The 27137-nt window shown below is 48.0% G+C and overlaps 1 protein-coding gene across 1 annotated transcript in view; it reads left to right on the top strand.

Annotated features, from left to right (window-relative positions):
* The window catches only part of LOC111845669 (low-density lipoprotein receptor-related protein 6), a 44091-nt gene that overhangs the window by 3716 nt on the left and 13238 nt on the right, over positions 1 to 27137 (top strand). The window contains exons 2-9 of the mRNA XM_072710209.1: positions 1311 to 1707; positions 18257 to 18454; positions 19171 to 19367; positions 19740 to 19874; positions 22473 to 22869; positions 23484 to 23655; positions 25847 to 26063; positions 26147 to 26436. Coding sequence (XP_072566310.1) covers positions 1311 to 1707; positions 18257 to 18454; positions 19171 to 19367; positions 19740 to 19874; positions 22473 to 22869; positions 23484 to 23655; positions 25847 to 26063; positions 26147 to 26436 — 2003 coding nt within the window. The remainder of the gene's footprint in view (positions 1 to 1310; positions 1708 to 18256; positions 18455 to 19170; positions 19368 to 19739; positions 19875 to 22472; positions 22870 to 23483; positions 23656 to 25846; positions 26064 to 26146; positions 26437 to 27137) is intronic.

Below are 27137 nucleotides of genomic sequence, written 5' to 3'. Positions count from 1 at the left end.
AGATCACTCTAGCCATCCCATGAGGCAGTGAGGCTGTTTTTATTTACTTTGAAGCACGTGTTGGAAAGTTTGTACCCGTTCGGTCTCCAGCTGAACACGTAGGAGTTGAATGGATGACCTGTGAGCCCCTTTGGTTTAGCACCGACTGTTTTTCTTCTCTCAGGAGAGTGAGAACTGGTTCTGTGTGACCCTCCCCCTTTTAAGTGGTTTTGGGTTACCTGTTGTTCACTGATTAATCCATTCTCCATTTGAAAACCAGTGGGCTATAAATGTAGCAATTGTGGTGGCTTAAGGAATGGTTTAAACCCTAATTCTGGGTGACATTTGGGTATCATCAGATACTGGCCATGAAATGTATTTTATTTATATTTACCAGACGCTTTTGTTCAAAGCAACAAAAAGAGGCAAATAGCACATTGCAAATATACATGCTGTCAAGGCATCGACTGGACACATGCAGATAGACTGAGCTTACAGGGAATGTCGAGGTAGAAAGATGAGCAGCATTGTAGCAAGAGTTACACGACATCTTACAAAGCAAGAACCTAATAAGGTAACATGAAGGACATTCAGGGAACGCTGAGTAGAATCAGGCTAGCGGAGGTATTCCTGGAACAGGTGGGTCTTGAGGCATTTCTTGAAGGTGGGGAGGGAGTCTGATGACTGGATGTGGGTCAAAGGCTTACTTTATTACCGGGGAACCACACATGAGATTTCTCGCTTGGTGGAGAGATCCCTAAGTGGTGTCAACTTGCTGACCAGAGGTTAATGTTTCTCTTCATGGTCTGAGGGGTTACAGGTGGCAGTGTAGGCAAAATATGACTGAATATCCAAGCCCATCATAAACAGTACCTGGTCTGTTGTCTAAACAGCAAGGCTCTTTGGGCATGAGGCTTTTGAGATTGAGGGAAAAGCTAACTGGCTTATGTAGCTAATGCTACAGGGGTAGCTTCCTTCCTTGGTTTCTGCTGCATGTGCTCATTCATTAAGTTCTGTATAATTCAAGCTAGTATGAACGGGTTCTACTAATTGAAATCATTGTTCAGCAAGACTTCAAGCGACTTCGGTACCTGTTGGTTTGTGGTGATTGTTTTTTAATCTTGGTTTACAAGCAGAGAATTCTTGATGTGCCTGGCTGGTAGCGAATGCCGTGGTGGGTTCTCTCACTAGGTTAATGGATGGTTTTATTTAAACCAGGTATTCCTTGCCTGGTGTCTAGCAGCAGCATGGAATATCACTTGATCCACTAGATTGCTCATCTGGTAAGAATCGAATTCCCCTAACTAATGGTCCTGGTTCCTTTGCCACAGGCGACCCCCTCCTGCTGTATGCAAATCGGCGGGACCTGCGGCTGGTTGATGCAGCCCAGGGACGGGCCAATGCCACAGTGGTAGTGAATGGGCTGGAGGACGCGGCGGCCGTGGACTTCATCTTTGCCGGTGGCCTCATCTACTGGAGTGACGTGAGTGAAGAGGCCATCAAGCGAACGACTTTCAACCGGTCAGGCTCCTCCCACCAGACTGTGGTGCTGTCGGGCCTCCAGTCCCCCGATGGCCTGGCCTGCGACTGGGTGGGTAACAAGCTCTACTGGACTGACTCGGAGACGAACCGCGTCGAGGTGGCTGGTCTCGATGGATCTTTACGGAAAGTGCTGTTCTGGCAGGACTTAGATCAGCCGAGGGCCATTGCCCTGGACCCAGCTCGGGGGTAAGTACCATTCCTATCTAAAGGGGACAAGTTGGCCTGTAGTGCAGGGGGAATGGTTGCACGTGAAAATTGGTTATTTGTCAGCAAAGGGTGTATTGAATTGCGGAAGCGGCCCAATCTAGGTCAAGAACAAACGTTTTCTGAGACAGGGCCGCCGTTCACATTGCTGTATTTATTTCCAAGCAAGGAGAATCCAGAGCAGTGCATCCATGCTCCGGTAGCTAGGGAATGTTTTATATTGGTTAGTTGTTATTATGGCCCCTGCTGCACCCCAGGAGGAAAAACAAGCCGAGGTCAGAGTCTCGTCTCTGTCAGACGCCCATTGCGACTCCGCCTGTCTGGTTTGCCGAAGGTCGAGAGTTCTCACTCTACAGCCTTAAGTTGGGTGCCTTCGAGTTGAGTGCAAGTCGAGCCTTGGCGTTCTTTTAATTCTGGCAGCTGTGATGAAATCTGTATGTCTGCTTGGGGAAGGGGGGTTACTATTCGCACAGGGTGGTGATTTCTTTGCAAATGGGTCTCGTCGATTTATGCTCAGCTCTGACTTAAGTGTAGGTTGCGTTTTGGCTGAACTTATTTGGTATATTTCAAGACCCGATAGCAAATGGTCGAAGCTCGTTTTTGGTGCCTTTTGTTCAGAGCCAAAAGTGAGGGTAGTTTTCCCACTAGTTTCTCTGTTTCTAAAGTTCAGTTGATGTCCCCTGGTAGCATTTTGTCTCTGCAGAATTTCATAAGACTCTTGAGATTGTACAGTGATCGAATCTTAGTGGTTTTCACGCCTGTCTGATGTTTTGATGTCGGTGTGCAATCATACTTTGCCATTAACTTGAAAATGGTGGTTCTGTATTTCTGTGGATTCCACTCATGAAAATTATGCCCCCCCCCTTGCTTTGCTCGGTGTTACATTAAATAAAAGTGGCCTCCTGGCCAAATGACATCTGAAAAGCTGCTGGGAAGATCTGAGTAGTTTTTAATTGGGGGGGGGGGGGTAGCCCACAGGAAATGGAATGACAGAAGAAAAGGCAAGGCAGGGATATAAAGTGCCCATAGCCTCAATTACAAATGTTCCTTTTAGTTGTTTCCCTGTGCTTTCCTCCAGTCCGCGGGAAACTGGAGGAAGTGTGCAGGAACATGGCGTATGTCCTTTTAGAAATCCGTTTCAGGTTTAATCCAGGAAGGAAAAATTCTTGGGAACAATGTTTCAGGATAGTTTTACGAAACTCGTTGTACAGGCTTCCGTTGTAGTCACGTCCGGGGACTTTGATTTGACCACGGTCCCCGGGCAGATGTCCATATTTATAGAAAAATGGGACATGCAGGCTTGTACCATTCAGGTACAGTTGTTTCAGAGCTGGACCATCCTTTGGGTCTTGTGTTCCGGCGTTCTGTCCCTGTTGTAGTTAAATTATGGTATTTTACCGAATTCTGCAGTGATTTGACGTGATGCCAGTGTCATGTTTGTTGACTCATGCCACCTTGCTGGACACATACTCACTTCTTCACCATGGGATCTGGGCTGCAGTATTAACAGGTCTCGTTCGTAGATGCGAACGGTAGCGAAGCATTGAGAGAATGTCGCAAATGGGGGCCCCTCCGTGCCTCTGCGGCTATCCCTGACATGTGCGCGTGCCGGAGACTGACACGTGCAGCGGTCTGCGGTGTTTTGGTGGGTTTTGCTCACGGTGGTGTGATATGTCCATGGAGCCATGGGTGAGCCCCATCTCAGATTACTGGGCATGACGCTGTTAATAAAAATATTTGTACACTCCTTGGCTTTCGGCGTTATTAGAGTGGGTGGAGGACACATGAAACCACGCTAAACCAGGAATAATCAATTCTATAAAATCTATAGACGAGCAAAACATAATGGTGGAAACAGTGATTTGTTGTAGATCAGGCTAAGCTTGCCTGAAGCCCACAGTTTTGTTGGCCGGAGGTGTGGGGTTGAAACAAAATGTCCAGCTACAGCAGACTTCCTCTGTTTCTTCCATCACTCTTCCCCTTTAGCTACCCAGCTGACTCTATTTAAAGTTGGCAAGTCAATTAGGTCACTCCAGACCAGTCTTTGGGCACGAGGCTGGTGATCGATTGCTATGGAAACCTAATGTGCCATTTGCCTTACTACTGCGTCTCTTTGGACAAAAGCCTCTGTTAAATGTGTATGTAAATAAGAGATGGCCCAAACCTGGCCCCAAGTTAGTGCTCTTTGTCTTTCACTGGATCACTGATGTTTATAAATCTGTGTGTTTTCGCACTGAGATCCCCCTCTGTTGTATGCAAGAGCTGTCGCATCGAATCAGTTTGCAAATATTGGTAGTGCAACCTTCATAGTGCTCTTTTGAAACACTGCAGGGTCAGTCTGCTAGTCTGTTAGGGAGTCGTGCAATTTGCCCATGTTTGTAAGGGGGGGGGGGGCTGCCTGAGAAGAACAAAGGCTGCTTGTCCATTGCCTGGGAAGCACACGTGAAATGCACCTATAGTTACCCTACAAGTCTGCAATGCCTGTCATCCCTCCCCCCTCTGGGTCGCACAGAATGGGGACAAGTGGTTCTCTGTAAGCACACAGTCATACTCGCTACACCGAATGATGGGCTCACCCGGAAGGGTGAGCTCATTCGACGACTGCAGCTTGTACTGTCAGCCGGAATTATGTAAACAACAGCTTGTTCAGCAGCATCTGATTGATGTGGTGCTTCTTAATCTCATAGAAATCTGCCCCCTTTTGGCATTCGGTGAGTAGCTACACTCAACGCATCACACTACTCTGGAGGCCATCTTCAGGAGAACCACAAACCACAGCGCGTACCTGCACACGTGTTCCGTGGCCACTGGGCTGTGCTTCTGCGTGCTGGCAGAGTGTGTGTAGCCCTGGCAGGTCAGGTTTAATCTGGGGGAGAGCACAGGGACTGGTGGCGGGCGCTGAATCTGAACCGCCTGGTCTCGTGTTACGCCTGCCCGCCCTATGGGCGAGCGGTAGCTAGGTTACCGGGGGTAACCCGAGCGTGCTGATTTTGCAAAGGAGGGTGGGGAGTTGGGCGCCGCTGACACAGGCCCACCCCCCCAAGAGGCCATTGCTTCTGTCCCTAAAACAGTGGTTCTGAACCTAATACACTTAAGACCCTGTATTGGGGGAGAGCCCCGAAATCACAGGGCTATTAGACATTCACCAAGACTGCTGCAGAATTTCATACCTGATGCTCTTTTTTATTTGCGTTTCTCCCTGGTGGGAGGGGAAATACCCCATGTTTTTTTTTTTGTTTTTTTTTAATAAAGTTTTGATAGAAATTGTATCGTCTTGTTTTGATGTTGTATTTGGCCTTTGCATAGCAGTGACGGTGATGTGAGCCTTTCACAGCTATGGGACACCCCGCACACACGGCTCCCAGTTCCAGCATTATTTATAAACTCACTCCAGTGGTTTCTGTGCCCCGCCCATCTTGGCGCCGCCTGTCCATTCCGGAACATCCTCCATGTCCAATCCCTGATTGCCTGGGCGGGCCTTTCATTTCGCTCAGGTCCCGCCCAGGTTTTTTTTGCCTACATGCTGGTGTGTCTGTGAGAGCGACTCCCAGCTGCGCTGTGGGCTTGTGACTCCGGCGTGACGGACCTTTTGAGCTGCGGCTCAAAGCGCTTTCCCCGCCGAGCGCGGCTGCACTTCCCTGTTTTTAGGAAGATAAGTCCACTCACCGCCTCCTTTAAATCCGACAGCCACCTCTTACTATGTGCACCAAAAGCAACAATTACTCTTCCCATCTGTGCTTAAAAAAAGACAGAAGAGCGTTTTTTTTTTAGATTAGAAGAACATGTAGGAGGGGGGTATCTTTCATTTGCTTGGGTTTTGGGAACTTAAGGGTCTTGGTCTCCAGTTGGATTTTGGTTAGGGGTTGGGGAGGGGGAGTAATTAAAACCAGATTGGAGGTGTTGGTTTTTGCAGTGAAGAGGTGGAAATTTGTCACACACACACCCTTACAGTCCATCCTTGCTGAGGACCCACCAGGGTCTCTCCAGCCCCAAGTCATTTCCCATGCTCAGCACCCCCTACAGGTGAACTGGGCCCGTCTAGGTGTCTGTGGAGGCGGAGGTGTTGGCGGACCAGGGTCGGCATTGCCAGGTGGGCCCGCCTGGAAGCGGTAGTGTTTTCCCGGACCCGTTTAAGGCGGACCGGGCTCCTTAAGTGCTGGGCAGTAACGGCTCTGTCCTGGTGCCTGCCTGCGCTTTTCAACATGAAAGGCAAATTGATTTAAGGATCAGTGCGTTTTTCTGTCTGCTTCCTCCTTAACCTCTTTACATGGACGCTTTGATCCTGGCCGTATAGCTGACAGCTTGCAAACCAGATGAAATATGGAGGCCGGAGCTGTTTATGTTGCTCCTATAAAGAGCGGCGAGTCTGGGCTGATGTAGCATATGCCAAAAGGGAGAATAAATCAGGGCTCTTCTGTGTCTCTCCTCTGCTTGTGATCTTCGTGCGCGGTAGCTGTGAGCCGAATGGTGGGATGCCTCTTTGGGAGCTCGTAGGGCATTCCGACACCCGCAAACGAGCTGCCCAATATGGGCTTTTTAAATGCAGTGGTTGATGGGACCATATCAGATGATGCAATGTACTTGGGGGAGGGGGTTCTGGGTTTAGTTTCCTGGTTTGTAAGGACTTCCCTCCCTCCCTGAACGAGTCATGAAGGCCCCGCCCTTGCCACAATCTCCATCACCTGTCAGCCCCCCCCCCCCCCCCCCCTACATCCCAAGTCCGTCGCTGGGGACGTGCAAATTAACATGTTAATTCGCCAGGCCTGGGATAAAAGGCCTCTGTAATATATTCATCGGTTTCATTTTAATTATGGGTTTGCCTATGCGCGAGGCCCAGGGGTGCAGTAAGGACCGCGCAGAGACCGCTGCAGGCATCAGCACAGGCCCCGGGTGTCGTGCGCCAACTTGGCTGCATGCATGTGTGTGCTGCTCCAAGCCTCTGAATTACCCAGCATGCCTCTGTCGCTGCCGCCTGCTCACGCTGCCCAGGACTGGCCGTGTTGTGCGCCCTCATCATCCACCGGCCGGCCACAGCTGTGCCACTGGAAACCAAATTAATTTTCCTAATCAATCATACCATTCCTACTCGCATGTAATTTTATCAATAATGATTATTATGTGCATTTTAAAAATTAGCTCCTGCTTGACAGTCCTTGGTATACCTAAACGGCCTAAATGAGCTGGTCAGGTTAACAACGCAAGTCCCTGCTTTGGGAGCACAGCGACGGGCCTCAGCAGACACTAATTAAAATCATTTTCTGCCTCTGTGTTCCAAGTCGAGCTTAAGACGAGCGAGGGGATGTTCTTAAACCCACTCTGACGCAGAAACTGTATGAGACTCAGCAGGGCGGCCAGCATCATCACTCTGAGTGATGGCAAGACAAATTAACATGTGAAATAACCCTACACTACCTCACTTCACTGGTCATGTGCAATTGCAATCATCTGTGAAATACGATGAATGTGCAATATCCTAACTGCAACAGGATAAGATGTGCAATAGTCTAAATGTGCAATATTATATATGGGCAACATCTGCCTTCTGTGCAGCTGTGCAATAATTTGCAGTACTTATTGTATTTGAAAAGTTCTTTCATAGTTCGTTCGTCATCAGTACTTTATATTTAAATTTCTTTCCTTTGTGTAGATATTACCATCTTTTTTCTGTAAATAAGTGTTCTATTTACTTCACTCTGCGAGCTCTGCACAAGAATTACAATGTGCCTGGAATGTTGGTTTTATGCACAAATGGCAAATAAAAATCTCGTACCCCCTCTGGGAAGATGGCTGCTTGCTGTTAGCCGGCAGAGATCGAAATGAAGTGCCTTTTGCAAGCACGTTCTTCCCCTCTACACTAGACCCGTGACGTTAATATCGACGGCGCATTTTACACACATGCGGTTGTCACATCACAAAGATTGCATTGGTCAGCTGGGCTGTGATTAAACCTGGGCGCCTTCTAACTTACCTACCATTCAGACAAATACCACTATAAACAGTATTTTGACAGTATGTTTAAAATCATCTCCCCCGGTTAATTTTAATGCTTGTTTCTTTGGTGTGTTTAATCAGAAATCAGTTTGAAATATATTGCCACTGCCTTTGTATGACCTCTGTATGTAATCATCATTTTCATCCTTGCTGTCACTCACTCATGGATGGGTGCATTTGTGAGAAATTTAAGAAAAATGAAAAGTGAACAGAAAACTAGGCACACATACTTCCATACTTCCACTGTATGGAAATGTTTTGTATTGCATAAAAAAAGCCACCGGTTTGTGTTCGCACGACTCGCAGCAGCATCAACTTAAGACTTGCTGAACGACAGCTAAATGGAAGTTATTTGATCACAATATTTACTGCGAAATCACATTGCAATACTGCGCCACATGAGGCACCTTTAGACTCATCTGTCCTGGGTGCTTGCTTCCCCCTGACTGAGGGGGGTTTCCCAGCCTGCTTGGCATGGGCCTCACCTGTATAGTCTTCTAGCCTGGCGAGACTGAGCCTCATCCTGTGGGCCTGAAGGTTCCGCCCGTGGGATCATGGGAGCGGGTGCCCGTCTAGCCGCCCACGTGGGCTCCTGCTGGGAAGTCCCCAGGCCAATCCTCGGTGGGGGCCGCTGGATTAAAACCCCATTTCTGGCTCTTGGGTTGTGACGGTGCGAGCGGCTTTTTAAACAAGGCTTAATGGCGTAATGGTGGGCCGGTCTTGCGCGCACGGTGTGGTGGGGGCTGCCTGTTTTTGTCATCACATCTTAGCAGCCTAATCTCCCCTATTTGTTGTTTTAAGCAGTGGGTTTTATTTATTAATGGCTCCGCTTGCCTAACCTGTGCGGCTGGCCAATGAAAGACGTTTGGCTCCCCGGCCCTCTGGAGTGCCGCCACTGGGATTGGCCGCAGCTTTTGGTGGGGGGGAGGGATTAAGGCTTGGCAGGCGTGTGCCAGCCCCTGGTGTGGAAGGTAGTTGAGTGTGGGCTTCACTTTGCAGTGCACCGGTCTTTAGAAGCTTTCACCATCCCCCCCCCCCCGCCCCAGCTTTCCAGCTGGAGCTCTTGGGGGTTTTTTGCTTAAGCTATTGGCAAATATTTCCTAAGGATAATGGACTGGGTTTGCTGGCACGCTTCGGATTTGCCGCCTCCTTTAAGGGGGGGGAGGGGGGTTTGCTGTGGGCCTCTGTTAATGGAGCTCAGTGGGTGTCCGGAGTACACGCGTGCGACTCATTTGACCCTCCCCCGAAGAAGTATGGGTGGACATCCACACACGGGCACACTAGCAGCTGTATGACACCCCCCCAAACACAGGTCTCCACAAAAAAACGTCATTGTATAGCTTTGTGAGTTTAATATTCGCAATAAATTTCTCTTGTTGTAAAATTTGCAGTAAGTACCTTTTTTACTGTTTGAGCAGTTCAGTTCTGGACTTGACACTGATAGGGGAATTTTTCTCATTTTTCCCCCTTCTGTTAGTAACATCTTAACCGTGGCTTCGGTTATAAAGAGGTTCAAAGGAGCACATGAATTTACACTGGCGCTGGGATTGAAAATGAAAATGCCACAAAAACACTGAGAGGAAGCAGCCCTGCACAGCCAGATATACCAGGACTGGCTGCCGTTTTCCCAGGAAGTTCACATCAGGTGAATGGCCGCTGTGTGATTATGCTGGAGCCTGTTTTTAAAGGGGCCAAGCTCTCAGTTTGGGATGAAATAGCAAGATCTAAGAGTGAGGAGATGTGAGGGCCTTGCCGCCTTTGTGTCTGTGGTGTAGTGTGTGCAGGAACGAGCTCTACTCAGTGAGCATCGTTCCCGTCGTAGCTGTGACTTCTGTTGATGAATGTGAGTATGGTAGCTCTCCAGATGTAGGTGCCGTATGGGTCCCGGAAAGCCCCGGTCTGTGTTCCAGGTTCTCCGGCTCCCTTGTTGGCGTCTGTGTCCCTGAAAGCCCTTGATTGTCTTTGAGGTTCTCCAGCTGTAGGTGGTTTGTTTGTTCCTGAAAGCCCGGGGCTGTGTTTGGGGTTCTCCTGCAGAGACTTCCCTGTGTGCCTGTCCGACATGCTTAAGGGAATTTCCCCATATACATGCATGCTTTCAGTCTTTTTGCGATCATGTCCAAACAATGGCGCCATTGCAAGGAAGACGTGACTGAAGGGCCTAGAAGTGAAGTGCATTCGAAAAGCACCCTGGAATGCATCTTTGGTGCGAGTTTAACATTAGCCATGTATGACTCATTGCACTCTTGGGAGTGCTTTGCATTTTTCTTCCTTACATCCTTCCTTTTCCTCAGCGATTTAAAACATTAAGTCTTCTCTGTATTAAATTCCTGTATGTTGCCCAGTTTATGTAGGGCTCTGGAAAAATCCATTATTTCAAGAATGTGCAAACTAATTTTCTCAAACTACAGAGTAAACTTAAAAAAACGTAATGAGACGCCTTATTCCCACAAATCCACTTGCGTGGATTGTTAGCATTGCAAATGTCAGTGTCAGCAATATACTTACTAATCTTTTTAAATTCACAATTAATGTTGGTTGACTAGCTATCTAGCTATCAACATTTAGTTGTTAAATTTTGAAATAATCATGAAAACAGCCATCATGAATACAAATGTTAACCAGTACAGATATAAGTACTAGTTAAATAGACGACTTCATAAATCTTATTTTCGTTGGTCAATAAGATATGAAATGCTGTCAGTAGGCTGGAAAGTGGAAGAATATTCTATCTATTAAAAAAGCACAATCATCAAACTGTGGACATACGTGGTTTTCATCAGAATCAGGCTTTTACAAACCATTGTATTTAACTCGTTGAATTCTTTCCAGCTTTGAAATGTACTGTCAAGAATTTCCAGACTTGCACAAGCATAAGGGCTTATGAACACCATTTAAAACACAGTATTGAATTAATGACATTTTTCATAATGGTAGTTGAATCCTGTGTAACTTTATTTTAAATACTAAACAGTTGTATGCTTACTTTTAGGGTGGTTGAAGAGATTTATCGAGGCCCAACAAAGGTTACTGATAACTTTGCTTTGTGAAATATCCAGCTGTGCATGCCTGATTTGCACCTCTCAAAACTATGAATGCACAACAGTACACTTTATGGCATATTTTACAATGGTGCCTGATTTATACCACTTAGTTTCACAACCCAGCCTGATCTCATTAATACAGCCTCTCCCCAGGATACGATGGGGTTAAGTTCCGATAAACCTATTGTAAGGCGAAAATGCATTTTAATACAATACACCTAATCTAACAAACATCATAGGCTAGGCTGTCTTAAAACATGCTTAAAACACTTACTTTAGCCTGTGGTTATCATTAACACAAAACATATTTAATAATAAAATGTTGAATATCTCATGTAATTTATTGAATAATGTACAGAAAATTAAAAACCCATTTACCCATCGTGAAAACGAAATATCGTAACACGCACCATAACTCGAAGCGTCTGTATTTCTATTTTCCATGTCAGGTTCACTATACCGACTGGTTGTGAGCGATCTCCACCAGTCCAGAATGGGATATTAAGCCAGATATTCCGATTTTGGATTCTTTGTCTTCTCTGTGGATAGCACCTGTACTTGTGTCTGAGTGCATGTTGGTGGGTCTCGTTAGGTGCCCCAGTCACATTGGGCTGACTGTATATGCCCCTTGTGTTCTGCGTAAGGGTGTACTCACGCTAGGCAGTTTGACCCGGCCCGAGTGCGTTTGACCACCAAAGCGCGGTTCGTTTGACTAGTGTGAGTGCTCCGAATCGCGCCCGGGCGCGGTTCGTTTGGCCGTCCCTGGCCCGCTTGGAAGAGGTGTGCCAGAGTGCGGTTCGGTTGGACTCAGGCGCGGTTCGCATGTAGTGTGAGCGCTAACCGTGCTGGAGTAGTATTCAAGTGCACACATAATAGCGATGTGTCCCATTGAATACAGGTGTCTTAATACAAGAATGTAGCTAATATTAACCAGCAAGTGATAGTAAGTTACATGATTATTAGCTATAGAACGCTACTGTCATCATTACAAAAAACATTATAAACATTGTATTTCAAATTTCATAATACACTTTTCAATTGTATTCAATGACATTTCAGTATATTATTTTTTGCCTTGTCGATGTACGGGAACTGTAGTCGGTAATCAAAGCTGCAAAGTCATTGCTGCACTTCAGCTGGTACCTTGCAAACCTCCTCATACAAGCAGCACGATTTTCGTGCCACAAAAGCGATAGACCCGTTTAGCAACAGGCTGTGAGAGGGCTGTGGACCATTGCAGACCAAACGACTCAAAATTACTATCAACAAAGCAGGGTTCGAAATAGCCGGTATCGCATCGCAGTTTGCGATGTAAAAACACCCACCTGCGAAACAATTGCCTAATTCCCGTTAAAATGATTCGCAGCCATTGCTAATCAATATCCAGTTTTAAATTTTATTAGAATTTTAATCATAAAAGTGAACAAATCCAGCCCCGATCCCCCGATACTCGCTGGCAGCGCTATTGACGATCTTGTCCAAATAACCGCGCTGCCGAATTTGTTTTTCAGGCTTACGCTCTACTCGCTATTCTCAGTCGGGGTAAAGAAACATAAAGAAATGTTTAATTTTAACTTTTTATTCTTTATTCATAAAATTGACTATCCAGAGCATTACATTTGAAAAAAAGTTCTGAAACTGAACAACAAAGTGTTATCATGAATTCATTTTAATACAAAAAATTAAACGTGTGTGAGTATTTTAAGACGCTCATGTAGTAGTTAGCTTCCGATGGTCATTTTTAAAACTTGCTCATCAAATTTCAAAACTGCTACAGTATAAATTGCAACTTTTGAAAATTTTGATTAGCAAAACTTCTAATCAAGTTGAAAATCTTATTTGGAACCCTGCAAAGTAACCAGAGCGATGGATTACATTGCGTTCAGCGGGAGCGCCGCTTTTCCTGTTTACCCTGAAACTGTCGCACCATAATGACGTAAGCATGCTCCGGCACGAATGCTGAAACCGTATGTGAGTGCAGGCCAGAGGGGGAGTGGGGAGGGGGGACAATCGTACTCGGGCACGGTTCACGGCAACCATGCCTAGTGTGAGTACACCCTAAGTTTTGTATGTGCTCTCCGACAATCATAATCATTCTTGTCTTTGCTGTTAGACTCAGTCATAGATCTTGTGGCGAATTTGTGAGAGTCTGGGTTCTTGTTACCCCAGTCGCAGTGACGGTATAAAGCCTCCTTAACACTACGTCGTTCGTAAGTTCTACGTTAAAAGATAAAACTTAGGAACAACGTAGCGTTAAGAAGGCTTAGAGAAACTCACCCCATGTCTCTCCGGTTCAGAGTGAACCAGAGCTATAATTCTTTCAAAATACCATGTTATTGGATAGCAGCAATTTCAGCTGCTAGACATATAAAGTAATATTTCAGATATGGGATGCTTAAGTTTATTCGAAAACAGGAAATGGACGACTGGGGTGTATTCATACTTTAAATTATTATTTTTTCAGTGAGCAGAATCATTAACACCATATCCCACAAAAAAAAAGTGACCCCTGTAGTTTGCTATAAATACAGACAATATGGTTTCCGTAAAATTGCAGGATGGACATAGCAGGTAGTGCCAGAAAATATAATGCGGTGCAGACGTGTGAGGTGCATTGGGCAGGTGGTACAGATCAGGTAGTGATGCCTTGGACCCGTGCTTTGTTCACAAACCAACAGAATGACTTCCTACTAGATGGCTGTGCCGACTGGCCAAAGTTTGGAAGTATTGGTAGGAGGACATGAAAAATCACAATCTCTGCGATTCACATGAGAAGTAGATCGTGGACGGTCACAATATAAAATCATCAGGTCGCCCCCCCCCCCCCCCCCCCATAGTTTTTCCCCCTTGACTGTGACTGGCTTCGTGGGTCTTTGACACTGTTTGCTCTTGGATTGTTGGGTTGCACAGTTTGTAGGGCTGATTGCTGCTATGCTAATTTAAACATCGGAAATTTGACCTGTAGTCTGAGTTTGTGATACTTTTGATAGGTGATTCACTACCTACATGGCCACGGTTTAGGTCTCCTCCAAGGTGTCTAGACATGCCCTGTTTTAAATGAAGGCCGGTGGGAGGGTGCTGTTTGTACGCACTGCTGGACTAAAGAATGTGAGTCACATGGGTAGTTTGCCCTCTTCTTTTAAGGTAGAAGCAGTCTGATTGGTGGAGACACGCTGTGAGTGTTCAGCCTGGGCTGTGTCCATGCCGTCTAATTAGGAGCCTGCCATGCTTGTTCTCGCCGTACATCCTGCATCTCGGACCTGTCCGGCACCCTGCCGTAGCCTCTCACTCTGTTCCCAGCGCAAAGAAATGAACACTACAGTCTGTATTTCAGTGTTTACTGTTCGGGCATTTTAAAGTTCACCGTGTGGTGCACTGGGTCACAGTGTTACATCACACCTCCAGGGTTGGGGATTTGAAACCCGCCTCCATCACCTGTGTCTCTTGGATTTCCTCCCGCTGTCCATGGGTGTTGCTTTTAAGGTTGATTTATACTTCTGCGTCGAGCCTACGCCGTCACCTACTCACATGGCCTGCACTGCTGGTAGCATTTATACATGTGCTGGTGTGTCTGGCTCGCTCAGCAATTACACTTTTACAAAAAACATTTCCATGCATTTTAAAGAAACGTTCCATTTATCAAGTGCTGGTTATATTTGTTCTGCTCCAAAGTTCCCATTGTCAAATTTGGGAAAATTTCATGCCGCTGTTATGATCTTCTTTATGCATTTTTCCTTCTAAGGCTAGTGTCTACTGCTATTCTTTAGTCCTTTAAAGTACAAATAAACTTAAAGGAGCTAAGTGAAATTGGCCCTGTCATTCTGAGTGTTTAGTAGACCTGTAGCTACGATGACTAAGGCGGGGTTATTTAATGCTAGATATAAGTAGCGCTTTTGTTTGTCAAAGATTTAAGGACACCTGGTATGTATGCTTTCGTCTTTCTAAAAAAAAAAAAAACATGCTACCAAGTGGACCAATCACAGTTCTTGCGGTCTGTGTCGCCACAACATGTAGTTGCATTTCTGGGGAGGTGCATGTCAGGCTATGGAGTAGGGTCCACGGCTACGACGTACTTACAGCATTGATTCAAGGCAGAAATATAAATCAGCTTTTAGGTGTTTGAGTGGTGTCTCAAAATTGCCCTGACTGTGTGATTGTGTATATGTAGCCGGTAATTCATTCAGCCCTGTACCCTTTGCAGCCTGGGATAGGCTTCAGGCCCTCCCTGTAACCTTGTGTAGGGGCAGGGATAGATGGAGTTTATATCCAGTGTGGCAAAGCTTGACAATCCAGTCAGAGAAGTGGTCTCGCCTTGGGGCTGCAATGTGTCCTCTTGACCCTCTGAGTCAGCACTCCAGCTGAACACACCCCCCCCCCCTCCCCATTATAAAGGCACGTGATTGGCTGTTTGTCAGGTTCAGTGGAAGAATGTCCACTTTAGGTAGCACAAACGCTAATTTTATGACTGCGGCCACAGGCGAGTCGTGATTTATTTGCTAGGAAAGCAAAAGTTACACTGTGGTTTAGTGCGATAGTTTAAGAAAAGAGAGAACCCAAACGAGGGAAATAAACAGTCATTTGGTTGTGTTTGGTTGAGTAGCTGGAGGTTCCTAAAAGCACATTCCCTGAGCACTGGTGAGCAAATCAGCATGTATGGTCCAGGAGAGCCAATAGCCAGGCTGATGGGGAAGGGGAGGGGGGGGAGTTGAGGCCTTTTGTCCGCAGTGCTGGTGTGGGTGTAGCGGCGTTGCCAAGGGAGGGAGGTACTCCAGCTGTGAGGGGTGTCAGAGGGCAATTTGGGGAAACAAGAGCGTCCATTAGCACCGCCGTCCGCTGGCCCGTCCTGCCTTTTGTGTTTATGCAAAAACCAGGGGAAGTGTTAAAGGCACCCAGAGCCCTGCACCCCTCCTTCCTGCGCCCAGCGCATCCACAAACGAGTCTTTCTGGGGGGTGGGGGGAAACTCTCTCTTGCTGGCTCCTGAAACGTCTCAGGAAAAATTGTTTCCGTTTGTTGGGGTGTCTTTAAACCTGTCAAGGGGATGGGACTGGCATTTTGGGTGGGCGAGTGTAGCCTAGAGATGACTGCTGGGAAACCAGGGGCCTCAAGAGACGAGGACAGGCTTATGATATGAACCTTCAGCTGGTACACTGCTGTGGGACCTGCAGAGGCTTTCCATGGTTCTGACTGAAGAACCACTCAGGAAAATGGGCCGGAACATGGAGCAGCTCAAATTTTAGGTGGCTGTCATCACCAAGGAGATCTCCAGCGTCGCGTGTTCTGATATGAGGTGGGAAGAGGGCAGGCAGTGCGCATTGAAGTCCGATCTTAGTTCAGCACCAGTTCGTTATAGCTCTGCTTAGGGGTGGGCAATATAACCAAAATCTTCTATCACAATATAGCAATTTGTATCTGGAAATGCATAAATAAAAATTCAAACACAAAGAAACTTTTATATAATGTAATTTTATTTAAACTGTGAATTGCAGCATTACTTTAAGTAAAAAAAAACAACCATACTGTTTACTGCAATGTATTGTACTACATTTTTTTACTTTGGCCATATTCGTTTGGATGCTTGGATTTGAGATGATAGAAAAGGTTTGACGTGTTTCCACCGCTTGCTAAAACAGTGCTCTTGCATACCTTGCAAATCACGTTCGTCTCATTCGTATTCACTTTTCCTATACTCAAACCAATTCCACACCACAGACGATGCACCATTTCTCTTTACAATCTCCTCATTGTTGGTTTCGTCACATGTAAGCAAACTCACCGGTGCACCGTCTTCTTCCATTGTCGAAGTGAATGTGTATTGCGTGGTTACCTAACGTGCAACGTCATGTGATCTCAAACGCGATTAAGACGATAGACCAAAATCTATATCGGTTGACAAATTTCTACCGGTTAGTCGTGTCTACCGGTATATCGCCCACCCCTAGCTCTGCTCCAGTTCTTACCTCCCCCTGGGCAAAACGTCTGTCGCCGCCCTCCTGGCTGCATTCGAGTACACAGGAAGATGATGCCGCTGCCTTGAGTGAGGATTTCGGCACCACGGTGAAAACAGGGCATCGGTGTCGCACGTTCAGTGCCACCGTCAGGGTGCTGGAAGTATCTCTGCCCTTGGAAAGAGCTTGACATGAAAGTGTCCATGAAGGATGTGTTCCTGGCAGACCTGTCTGTGCATTAGATGAATGTGTAAATGTTTTCTAATAATTACTGCTAGCATTTAACGAAAATTTGCTTGAGGCAGACAGTCGCTGTTCAGTCCCAATTAAATGTAATATATTCCCATGCCTTTATAAAATGTCATGATGTGAGCAGAGACCTTTGTGTTTATTTGAGGTTGCGTGGCATTCTTCAACGTAAGCAAGGCTTATGTTAATTGTTCCTTTGTTTCTTCGGAGTATAGATTCTGTCAGTTCAAATAAAAGGATGAAATCCAGATTGCTGGTCTTGTTTTTTCAATTCATGTGAGTCAATCTGCAGGCAGTAATGCGAGAGAGCTAAACTGACTTACTGCTCCTAGATAGTCGTGTGTGCATGTTGTTTTTTTTTTGGGGGGGGGGGTGCTTTCACCCAGTACATTTACATGCACAGCTAAGTCAAGCTACGGTTACAGCTTGACTACGCCATTTAATCCGACTACTATCCTTGTCCCAGTATACATGCGTGGGAGGGGAATCGATTTATTGACCAAAGTATGTCCGACTCCTCTACAATAGGTGGCGATATGGCTCCTTTCAGCTTGGTAGTATGGGGCTTTTTCCGGGTCATGTATTACGTGACAAATGTCAAAAATAATAGCTAATAATGAATGCATGAACAAATGAAGTGCCAGAAGCTTTAATTGCCAAGGGAGGGAGGTACTCCAGCTGTGAGGGGTGTCAGAGGGCATACTTATTTAGTTTTTGGCAATGTCCTATTTCGTGTTAAATCTATTTGTACAATCAATCACACGACATACCCTTCGCAGCACGAGGAGCGTACGTTAAGACGTGACGATCTGGGAGTATTTTACGCTTTTAACAAACCAGTAGCACAGCGATTTTGCAGTCTTTGTAAAAGAAAGTTTTGAGAGGTGGGAATAACGTTTAATGGACAATCCCACTTAACAAAGCGCACGCAACAGTGTAACTGAGCTCACGCCAATAGGATAAAAATTTTAAGCATTCGCCAGTTATGTATACTTGTTTTGAAGATATTCATACTGAACTGCAAATGCCTGAAAAACACTTAAAACGAGATGTACAAACGAGGTGGAACGGCACGTTAGGTATGTTTGTAGTAGCCTCATTTTTTTCCATCTGTATTTACTAGCTTAAAAAATTAATATATAAAGTATAATAAAGTAAAAAAAAGAGCTCGTGTATCGGAATCAGTATCGGCAGTTGTGTATCGGAATCAGTATCGGCAATTGTGTATCGGAATCAGTATCGGAATGGAAATAATGTGGATCGGCCCATCCCTAGTCGTAACCACTTTTGCTTGCATCCCTCAGATACATGTACTGGACGGACTGGGGGGAAATCCCAAAGATTGAACGAGCTGGGATGGATGGTACGAGTCGATCGATCATCATCGACAGCGACATCTACTGGCCGAACGGCTTGACGCTGGACTATAGCGAGCAGAAGCTTTACTGGGCCGATGCGAAGTATAACTTCATCCACCGGTCGAGCCTGGATGGCAGCTCACGGTAAGACTTCCTCATCCTCCTTCCCACCCCTAAGCAGCGTGGCTACTGGAAGCTAATGCTGCGTTCCATTTACCTCAGAGGTCAGAACTCAGAACTGGGAATGACGTCACACAGGAGTTAACAGCGTTCCAGTACAGCAAGTCGGAAAGCCATTTAGCAGTACCAATGCCCCGGTTCAATAAGCAAGATTTCTTGCTTAGCGGGATAAATTAAATCCATCAAGTTATCTCAGTTTAAACAGCCTTTATCTTCCTTCACTTACATTTAGCCCAGACTACCTTAAATCCGACAAGTTGGTCGTTTACGCAAGAAATGGTCCCTGCTTCTAGCCCAGTTAATTGTTAGACATTATCAGCAATATCAGTGGTATTTCGAGCATAAAAACACAGCATCAACATGGCCGTAGAAAGCGATTGGACAGTACTGTGTGTACGACCGATTTAATGAGCCATGAAGAACACGTAAGTTCTAATAGACAGTATAAAGCTGTAGCGTTAACTTAAATTGATAAAGAGCGCAGCCATCTTGAGTTCTGAGCTCAGGGTTGTGTCGATTCCTCCAAGTTCACAAGTTTGAATTCCGACCTCGGGGTGTTCCAGTTGAAATTGAAAAGGTCAAATGGAGCGCAGCATAAATCTGCTTGGATTTCTGTTTGAGCACATTGACAGCTCATTGTAGTCCATAGCTGGTTCTCAGTTCTGTGGCACCTTCCGCAGGGAGGTGGTGGTCAAAGGCTCTTTGCCGCACCCCTTTGCCCTCACGCTCTACGAAGAAACGCTCTTCTGGACTGACTGGAACACTCACTCCATCCACTCTTGCAACAAGCGGACGGGCGAGGACAGGCGCGAGGTCCACTCCAACATCTTCTCCCCGATGGACCTCCACGCCTACAGCCAGAAGAGGCAGCCCCATGGTACTTCCACCTTATTTCACCTCATAACTGGGTCTTCCCATTAATCACCTCCTCCATTTTGTCCCCTGGTCTCCAAAAACAATGAACATTTGTTTTTTTTAATTTTTTTTTATTATGGTTCTTCAAAAATGACTTGGCCTGGCTTCTCCAGCTGCTGTGAATCTGTCAGGTTATGCTGTACATCCATGGGGTGGCAGGATCAGCCCTGTGCCGTTGGTTGTTATGGTTACTTGGTGCTCACAGCTAAGCTCTGTCCAATGAACACTGGCCAAGCCGGGTGTATGCAGCGATGATAAAATGACTGCTCGTCATTGCTGTTATACCGCCACAGTGCCGTTTCAGATTCTGAGCCGGTCGCCTTTGTCCCCGCAGCCCCGGAGAGCCCCTGCACAGTGGGGAACGGCGGCTGCTCCCACCTGTGCCTGCTGTCTCCCGTCAAGCCGTTCTTCCAGTGTGCCTGCCCCACGGGCGTGCGGCTTCTGGAAGACCAGCGCACCTGCCGGCCGGGTGAGTCACCTTCCCCCCCGACCCACCCGGGGTCTCTCTTGGCATAGTGTGTCATGACTCGGGCAACCTGAGCGATTCGCAGGAATGAGGAACTTGTGAGGAATTCGTGGGAATGAAGAACTGCTTCACTTAAGGGGACTTCTCTCTCGCAGACTTCTCTATAAAAGCTGCTGCTCCTCCGTCACTTGAGTGTGAGGCAGAATAGCAGTTTTCAGAGGCAGAATCAATGCCCCTTTTGTTCTTACTGGTGGGACCTTCAGCATATTTACGTAGTTTAAAGCCAAATGTGAGTCATTCTAAGATTAGTTTTGAACTCCTGTATCTTTAGCTGATACAAATAGCCTTCTTAAGATCTGTTGAACTTCTAAGACCTTCTTACTTATGTAGAATGATCACAAATCGTAACACTAAGTATTATTTAAAAATGTTTTGAGAAGCAGAAGCGGATACGATTATATAATAGAATTTGGTTGATCGGATTGAATTAATCTGTAGTAGGACTTTAAGGAAAAGTTTGATCCTGTTTTTTTTTTTTTTTTTTACCCTTTCGGGTACCACAGTTTGTCGCCCTGTTTTCTGAAATATATCCAGGAAGCCACTGGAAAACGAGCTGAATTTTTCACAATTTGCCAGGCAGAACTTGACAAACGTTTCTGAGCCGCAATCTGGCTGGCCGAAAGTGTTACCTCCTTACGTTTCTGCCGCTTTACTCTGGTTTTTGCTCCCATCAGACCCGGAATAAGAGTGGTGGAAGGAGGGGCCGCGCTTACTGGAAGAATCCCCCCCATTTTGGCATTGTTGGGTTTTCTGCTTTTTTTTTTTGGGTTGGCCTGTGATGTTTGATGCTACCCCAGGCAGCCTTATTCACAGGGCTTGGTGAACTTGGTGAGGGAACTGCCTTCTGGGTATTGTCCAGCTGTGGAAAGCAGCCCTTGGCTCCTTGCACGGCAGTGGGGGGGAGGGGGGGTCACCCCTATTCCCTGACCCTTATCCACCATCCCCTTGGCAGATAAAGCCAACGTAGACTCGAAAACAAGAGGTGAAAAGCAGTAATTTGTCAGCCCCTTTTTGGGCCCTGCCACAGACGCCCCCAATCCCCCAGCCCAGTGGTCAGGTCGTTGCCGTCCACACTATCTCTATACAGCCAAACGAGGGGGGGGGGGGGGTCAGACAGACCTCAGCCTTAGCCACTCTGGTTTCCAGCCTTTCTCTGGGTCTGATCTTTTGTTCTCCAGTTTGATGCAAGTTAGCAAGTCTTGATTGGTCATTCAGTGAGTAGTGAGGAGCAGAGGCGGGGGCTCGTGGTCTTGGGGCAGCCCAGCGCGGCAACTGCAGGGTCCTCCCTGGTGCAGAGCTACTGAAAAGGCCGGCAGATTTAGCCACATACTGGGAGAGAAGGGTAGCTTTTAAAAGTCTTTCAGCTGCATTTGTAGCACCAGCAAAAGGGAGGGGGGGTGCCTTTTGTTTGTCCAGCAGGCCGGTCTAACTGGATGGGGGCCTTGGGGTGGGGGTGGGGGGAGCTGGGCTCGAGGGGGGAGCCTATACAGAGTCCCGCTGGTCATGCTTGGTTGTCCAGCGTGAGCTCTGCTTGATCTTTTCAAAGTGGGAAAGAATGGGGCCGACAGTCCCTGCACGCAGGCAAGAAAGCCCCCCCCCTATGCCATGTATACCGCTCAGAAAGGAGGGGGGGGGGCACAGGGTCTCACGTTGCGCGGGCCGGGAGTGGCCTCCAGTCGGACAGAGTGCACCGGGCCTGCGCTGGGATCAGGTGACGGTGCTCCGTGCTGCTCTGAAGCTCCTCGTCCCCGCTGAAGTCCTCTCTTTGTACATGTGGAGGGGGGGAGGATTTGTCATCGCGAATCATGGTGGCTCAGTGGGCTGCACTGTAGCCTGACACCCCGAGGGCTGTGGGTTTGATTGCTCCCCCGTGTGTGTGTGTGCGTGTGCGTGCGCGGATGTGGGTCCCCAAAAAGAGGTAAAAGCTGTTACTTTTTGGTCCTTAGGGACCTTTTTCGGGTCCCAAAAATATCAAGCTCAATTTTATCAAAAAATAAAAATAAATAAGATATCTGAATTCAATCAAACTATAAATGCCAAAAGGTAAATACCAAAACTTTGATTAGTTGTAATTAACCCCGCCCAGACCTGATATTAAGGTTATAATAAGGGTTGATGATATGAACTGTGTGTGTGTGTGTGTTTCCCCTCATGGGGGGTCTGTAGAAGGAAACTCTAAATTGAGCCATACACAGTGTCCTGCTGGATGATTCTAAGACTTCAAGATGGGAGTTATGAGGGGCCATAATTGATAGAATAGATTGAATAGAAGGGACCCTCCAGTGATGTTTTTTAAATCGGTGAGGGGGTTCTCTGGGGGCTAATCAGCTTTCAGCCCAGCCTTTTAAGGCCCATGGTGTCCTGTGCTTCCTGGAATGAGACTCCGGGATTCCTGCGGCAATGTATTAGATAGGTGTGGATGGCTGGTAATTTTAACTTGTAGGGTTGTTTTCGACTTGCTGCTTGAATTTGAATCATTGATGTGATCTACGACTGGCCACCGTTGATGCTTAGCCTGTCCCTGCACCTGTCCCTGACCAGGCCCCACCCAGTTGTTGCTCCTCGCCCGGCGCACAGACCTGCGGCGCATCTCATTGGACACGCCCGACTTCACCGACATCGTGCTGAACGCTGAGGACATCAGGCACGCCATCGCCATCGACTACGACCCTGTGGAGGGGCTGCTGTACTGGACTGACGACGAGGTGCGCGCCATCCGGCGCTCCCGGCTGGACGGCAGCGGCAGCCAGTTCGTGGTCACCTCACAGATCAGCCACCCGGACGGCATCGCAGTGGACTGGGTCGCCCGCAACCTCTACTGGACCGACACGGGGACGGACCGCATCGAAGTGACCCGGCTCAACGGCACCATGCGCAAGATCCTCATCTCCGAGGATTTGGACGAACCACGGGCCATCGTACTGGACCCAGTCGTGGGGTATGTGCCAGCCCCCCCCCCCCCCCGTCGTCATCCTAGCTGTTATTAAACAGACTAGGGTTACAGAAATGCCTGTGGAAGGTGGCTTGTGTGTTGAAGATACCAATCAAACCTGCTGAAAATATAAACAAACATAAAACATTCTAGACATTTCCATCACAAGCTGTGTATTTTGTCCTGCCGTCTTACATTCCCCATATGCGCGATGACTTCAGGTCTGGCTCCTCCCCCAGACCTGCAAGCCCACGCCTTCTCTCGCTGACATCTGGCGGCAGTGGGGCCCAGTGTTCCTTGTTTGTTTATTCTTGGCTGTTATCTCTTGCTCCCTCGGGCCTCGCGTGTCAGAGGCGGACTCAGAAAAACAAACAGAGCTTCCAAGGCCTTGCTGGGTGGCTGATCCGGGATGATTTACACAGGCTTGGCGCTATGGGCCAGCCTGCAGTCCTGAGGATAGAAACCTTAGTATTAACAACAGGCATGATCGCACGGTTAAGGCCAGATATGTCCACCAGAGAGGAGCAGCGTTTGAGCAGAAAGGTTCAAGTTGTGTAGCACCTGTCTAACGACTTGTGTTGACTTTTAGGTCCGTTTCCTTCTGATGTTTGATCAACTAGGTACATGTACTGGACGGATTGGGGGGAAATCCCGAAGATTGAGCGGGCCGCCCTGGACGGGTCCGACCGCGTGATCATGGTCAACACCTCCCTGGGCTGGCCCAACGGGCTGGCGCTGGACTACGAGGAGCGCAAGATTTACTGGGGCGATGCCAAAACGGACAGGATCGAGGTGAGGGGCATCTGTGGGGGTCTTTGTGTTTTGCATAGACGCCTGTGTTTTCTCAGATTGTGCTGGCATGCTTTCCCGCCCCTCCCCCCCGAGCCCCTTAGGCTTGGTTCCTAAGTGCAGGGGCTCAGGTTTGTGTCGGGGGTCACAGAATGACGTGTCCCCCACCCCCCCAAATCGTTAATCAGCCTTATCTGCTGTTCCACCACAACGACACGTTCTGTCGAAACTTGCTTTGGCATGTTCATCAGCCAGTATGCTGAAGGTGTGTGTGTGTGTGTGTGTGTGTGTGTGTGTGTGTGTGTGTGTGTGTGTGTGTGTGTTTCTCATGGAGCTGGTGGAGTGAAGCACCACTCATCACATAATCTAGGGGGATAAGGGGTTTCTGCTGTAATGGGTAAAATCTGCCTTTCTCTTTTAAATTCTCTAATTGCTGATTTGCAGATTTCGGGGCCACAGCTTCCCTGTGGTCATGCACAGTTTGTGTTGCTAAAACTCATTCACAACTGAGGGGCCCAAGTGCCCTTTCAGGGACCAGCAGAAGGTCCCTGCTGAGGTCCATGCAACCATAGGGCTACATCTTGGAGGTATTTTTATTTGAGGAAATGTTCTTTGGTGCAACAGCTTGCGTGTGAAGTTCGCAGCGATTTTTGGCACTTTCCCTTGTCTGTCGTGCATTTATCGTGATAGAGCCCAAAGGTGCTTTGAGTTGACTGTGAGAGTGAGTTGGGGGTGAGGCATGATTCCCCCCCAGGCCTGTTTATTTTAGCCTGTTGTTAGGATGTTCCCAGAAAACTTTGTTCACCTTAAGTGTAACTGCTGTGAGAGGTTGTCCTCAATATGTACTGATTACAGATATGAAGTGTCCCTCCCTCTCAGTACCCAGAGATTTCAGTTTTATCCCCTCAGACTTTAATAGCCCCACCCTGGAGGGGTTTCATCTGGTCTGATCTCGGGGGCCAGAACCCCCCCCTCCCATTTTTTGTTAAAGGTCACCCAACACTGAGAAGGGGAGGGTGGTACCCGGCCTGGCCCGGTCCGGCCCGCTGGCTCTCCCTGGTGCCCAGATGTGGTGCGCTGCGGCGAGGCTCACATCTGTTCCCAATTGCCGGCCGCACTCCAGCTGTGGTCAGCAGTGTTTAGAATAGCCTCAGAATGCGGAACCGGCACCGTGCTGCGGCCGCTGGCCCAAACCATCCCGCTCGAGGATGGAAACTTTATATTTGCGCGCGCACACACACACACACACACACACACAACCTCATGGAGTGTTTGCATGTGCGCCCATGTGTGTATGGATGCGCAGAGCAGCACCCCCGCTCCCAATCCGAGGCTGGTCTCGTAGCATGGAACTGGTATGAAAAGCAGTTTTGAGGACGTTGAAAACGAACCAGAGCCGTGAGCATTTCACAGGTATGTAGCCTGTCGGGTCGGCTGCATCTCCAGTCGAGGGGAGATGGAGTTCTGTTTTTCGGTGGTGTGGTTCTGATCCAGAACACGGTCGGCTGTCTCATGCCACTGTGAAGGCTGCTGCCGCATGAACGCTTAATCCCCGTGCAGTTTGTCCCGAAACCTCGCGATTATGTCATAAGGCTGCTGAAAGCAGCTGGACCAAATACCTACCCAGACTCTCGCACACGTCAGAGGGACGGCCGTTTGGGCAGCATGTGTCTCTCCCTAACCCGCTTCTCATTGCCCACCCCCCACCCCCCCTAGACTGCTAGCCCCTCCCCTCCCCCCACGGCCACATCCTAGGCTCACGCAACACCATTGAAATTCAATCAGTGAGATGCTGCTGTTGTGATTCAAATGTATCCCTGTGATATACGGAGACCTCTCGTGAAAGACCGTGTGTGTGCGCGTGCGATATGGAGACCCCGTATGTTTGCAGTTAATAGCCTTAGTGGTTCGCCAAATGAAGCAGGCCCCTTCCTTAATGTCTGTAATCCTTGTGGAATATGTGACAGGAAGCTCCCCAGGGCATCTGTCATCCTTGCCACGATGGGGTGAGTAACAGTTGCCTGCAGAGCCATGTGTTTGACCTGCCATAGCGCTTCCCCCACCGCTGGTCCTGCAATGCGCTCTCGAGTGGCTGGACGTGCCGGCAGACGTGAAGCGGGCCGCTGGATGAGCGCTGGCTCCCCGAGGAGCAGCATCAGGCCAGAGGCTTCATCGTCTCTGTCTCCCCTGGCAGGTGATGAACATGGACGGCACGGCCCGACGGATCCTGGTGGAGGACAAGCTGCCCCACATCTTCGGCTTCACGCTGCTGGGCGACTTCATCTACTGGACTGACTGGCAGCGGCGCAGCATTGAGCGCGTGCACAAGCGCTCGGCAGAGCGTGAGGTCATCATCGACCAGCTGCCCGACCTCATGGGCCTTAAGGCCACCTATGTGCACCGCACCTTCGGTGAGTCTCCGTCGGTGGCTCCTCTGCCCCCGGCATGCTAACCGGTGCCTGGGATGTCGATCGATGTCGGTTTTTGTGTCTAGGCACCAACCCCTGCGCAGAGAATAACGGGGGCTGCAGCCACCTGTGTCTGAACCGGCCACAGGGGGTCCAGTGCGCCTGCCCCATCGGCCTGGAGCTCATCGGCGACATGAGCACCTGCATCGTCCCCGAGGCCTTCCTGCTCTTCTCCCGCCACACCGACATCCGCCGCATCTCCCTGGAGACCAACAACAACAACGTGGCGATCCCGCTCACCGGCGTCAAGGAGGCCTCTGCCCTGGACTTCGACGTGACGGACAACCGCATCTACTGGACAGACATCACGCTGAAGGTGGGGGTTTAAGGGGGGGGGGCACTCTGCTGGTCTGGCTGGCTGGCCTGGTGCCTGCAGCTGTCTGTGTAATGGGCTCTCTGGGGACTCTAGCTTGGAAATAATTGATGGCAGATTTTTTTTCTTTTTTTTTTTTTGGTCTGTTTTGGCTGCTTTTTCGCAGGATTCTGACAGACGTTTCTGTTTTAGCTGGGAAACTTATTATTTTTCGAGAAACCTAATTTTAGTTTTTTTGTAACTGCAGGACACATCCTAACAAAGTAAACCTTAAATCATTAAAAGTACTGCAATATTATCTATATTTTTGTATCTGAAATATAACACAGAGATTCCCGAGGCTGACGTTGGGAGGTGCAAGTGAACATTACACACGATTATAAACCTAAATCAAGTCTTCACCACAACAGGGTGCTGCTCTTAGAATTTTCCAGAACACATGCCGTTATATGATATTTAAGTCCAAAAATATGACTTGGTACATTTGAAGAGATCTATAGGAACATTTTTTATACCACTTTCCTTTAGCTTGAAATGCGATGTTGGATTCCGCGTAGTGCGTGAGGTACAGAGCACAGCTAGCCGCTATCAATAATTGAGGGGTTTTCTCCTCCCTAGATGGCTCTTCCTCTTCCTTACTCTTCCTTTTTTCCATGGCTGTACTTGCAGCCGCTCAGAAGAATCAGCACGATGTATATTTATAA

Source organism: Paramormyrops kingsleyae, chromosome 3 (genome assembly GCF_048594095.1).
Source record: "Paramormyrops kingsleyae isolate MSU_618 chromosome 3, PKINGS_0.4, whole genome shotgun sequence".
NCBI classification, from domain to species: Eukaryota; Metazoa; Chordata; class Actinopteri; order Osteoglossiformes; family Mormyridae; genus Paramormyrops; species Paramormyrops kingsleyae.
This window is presented reverse-complemented; position numbering and strand designations above follow the sequence as displayed.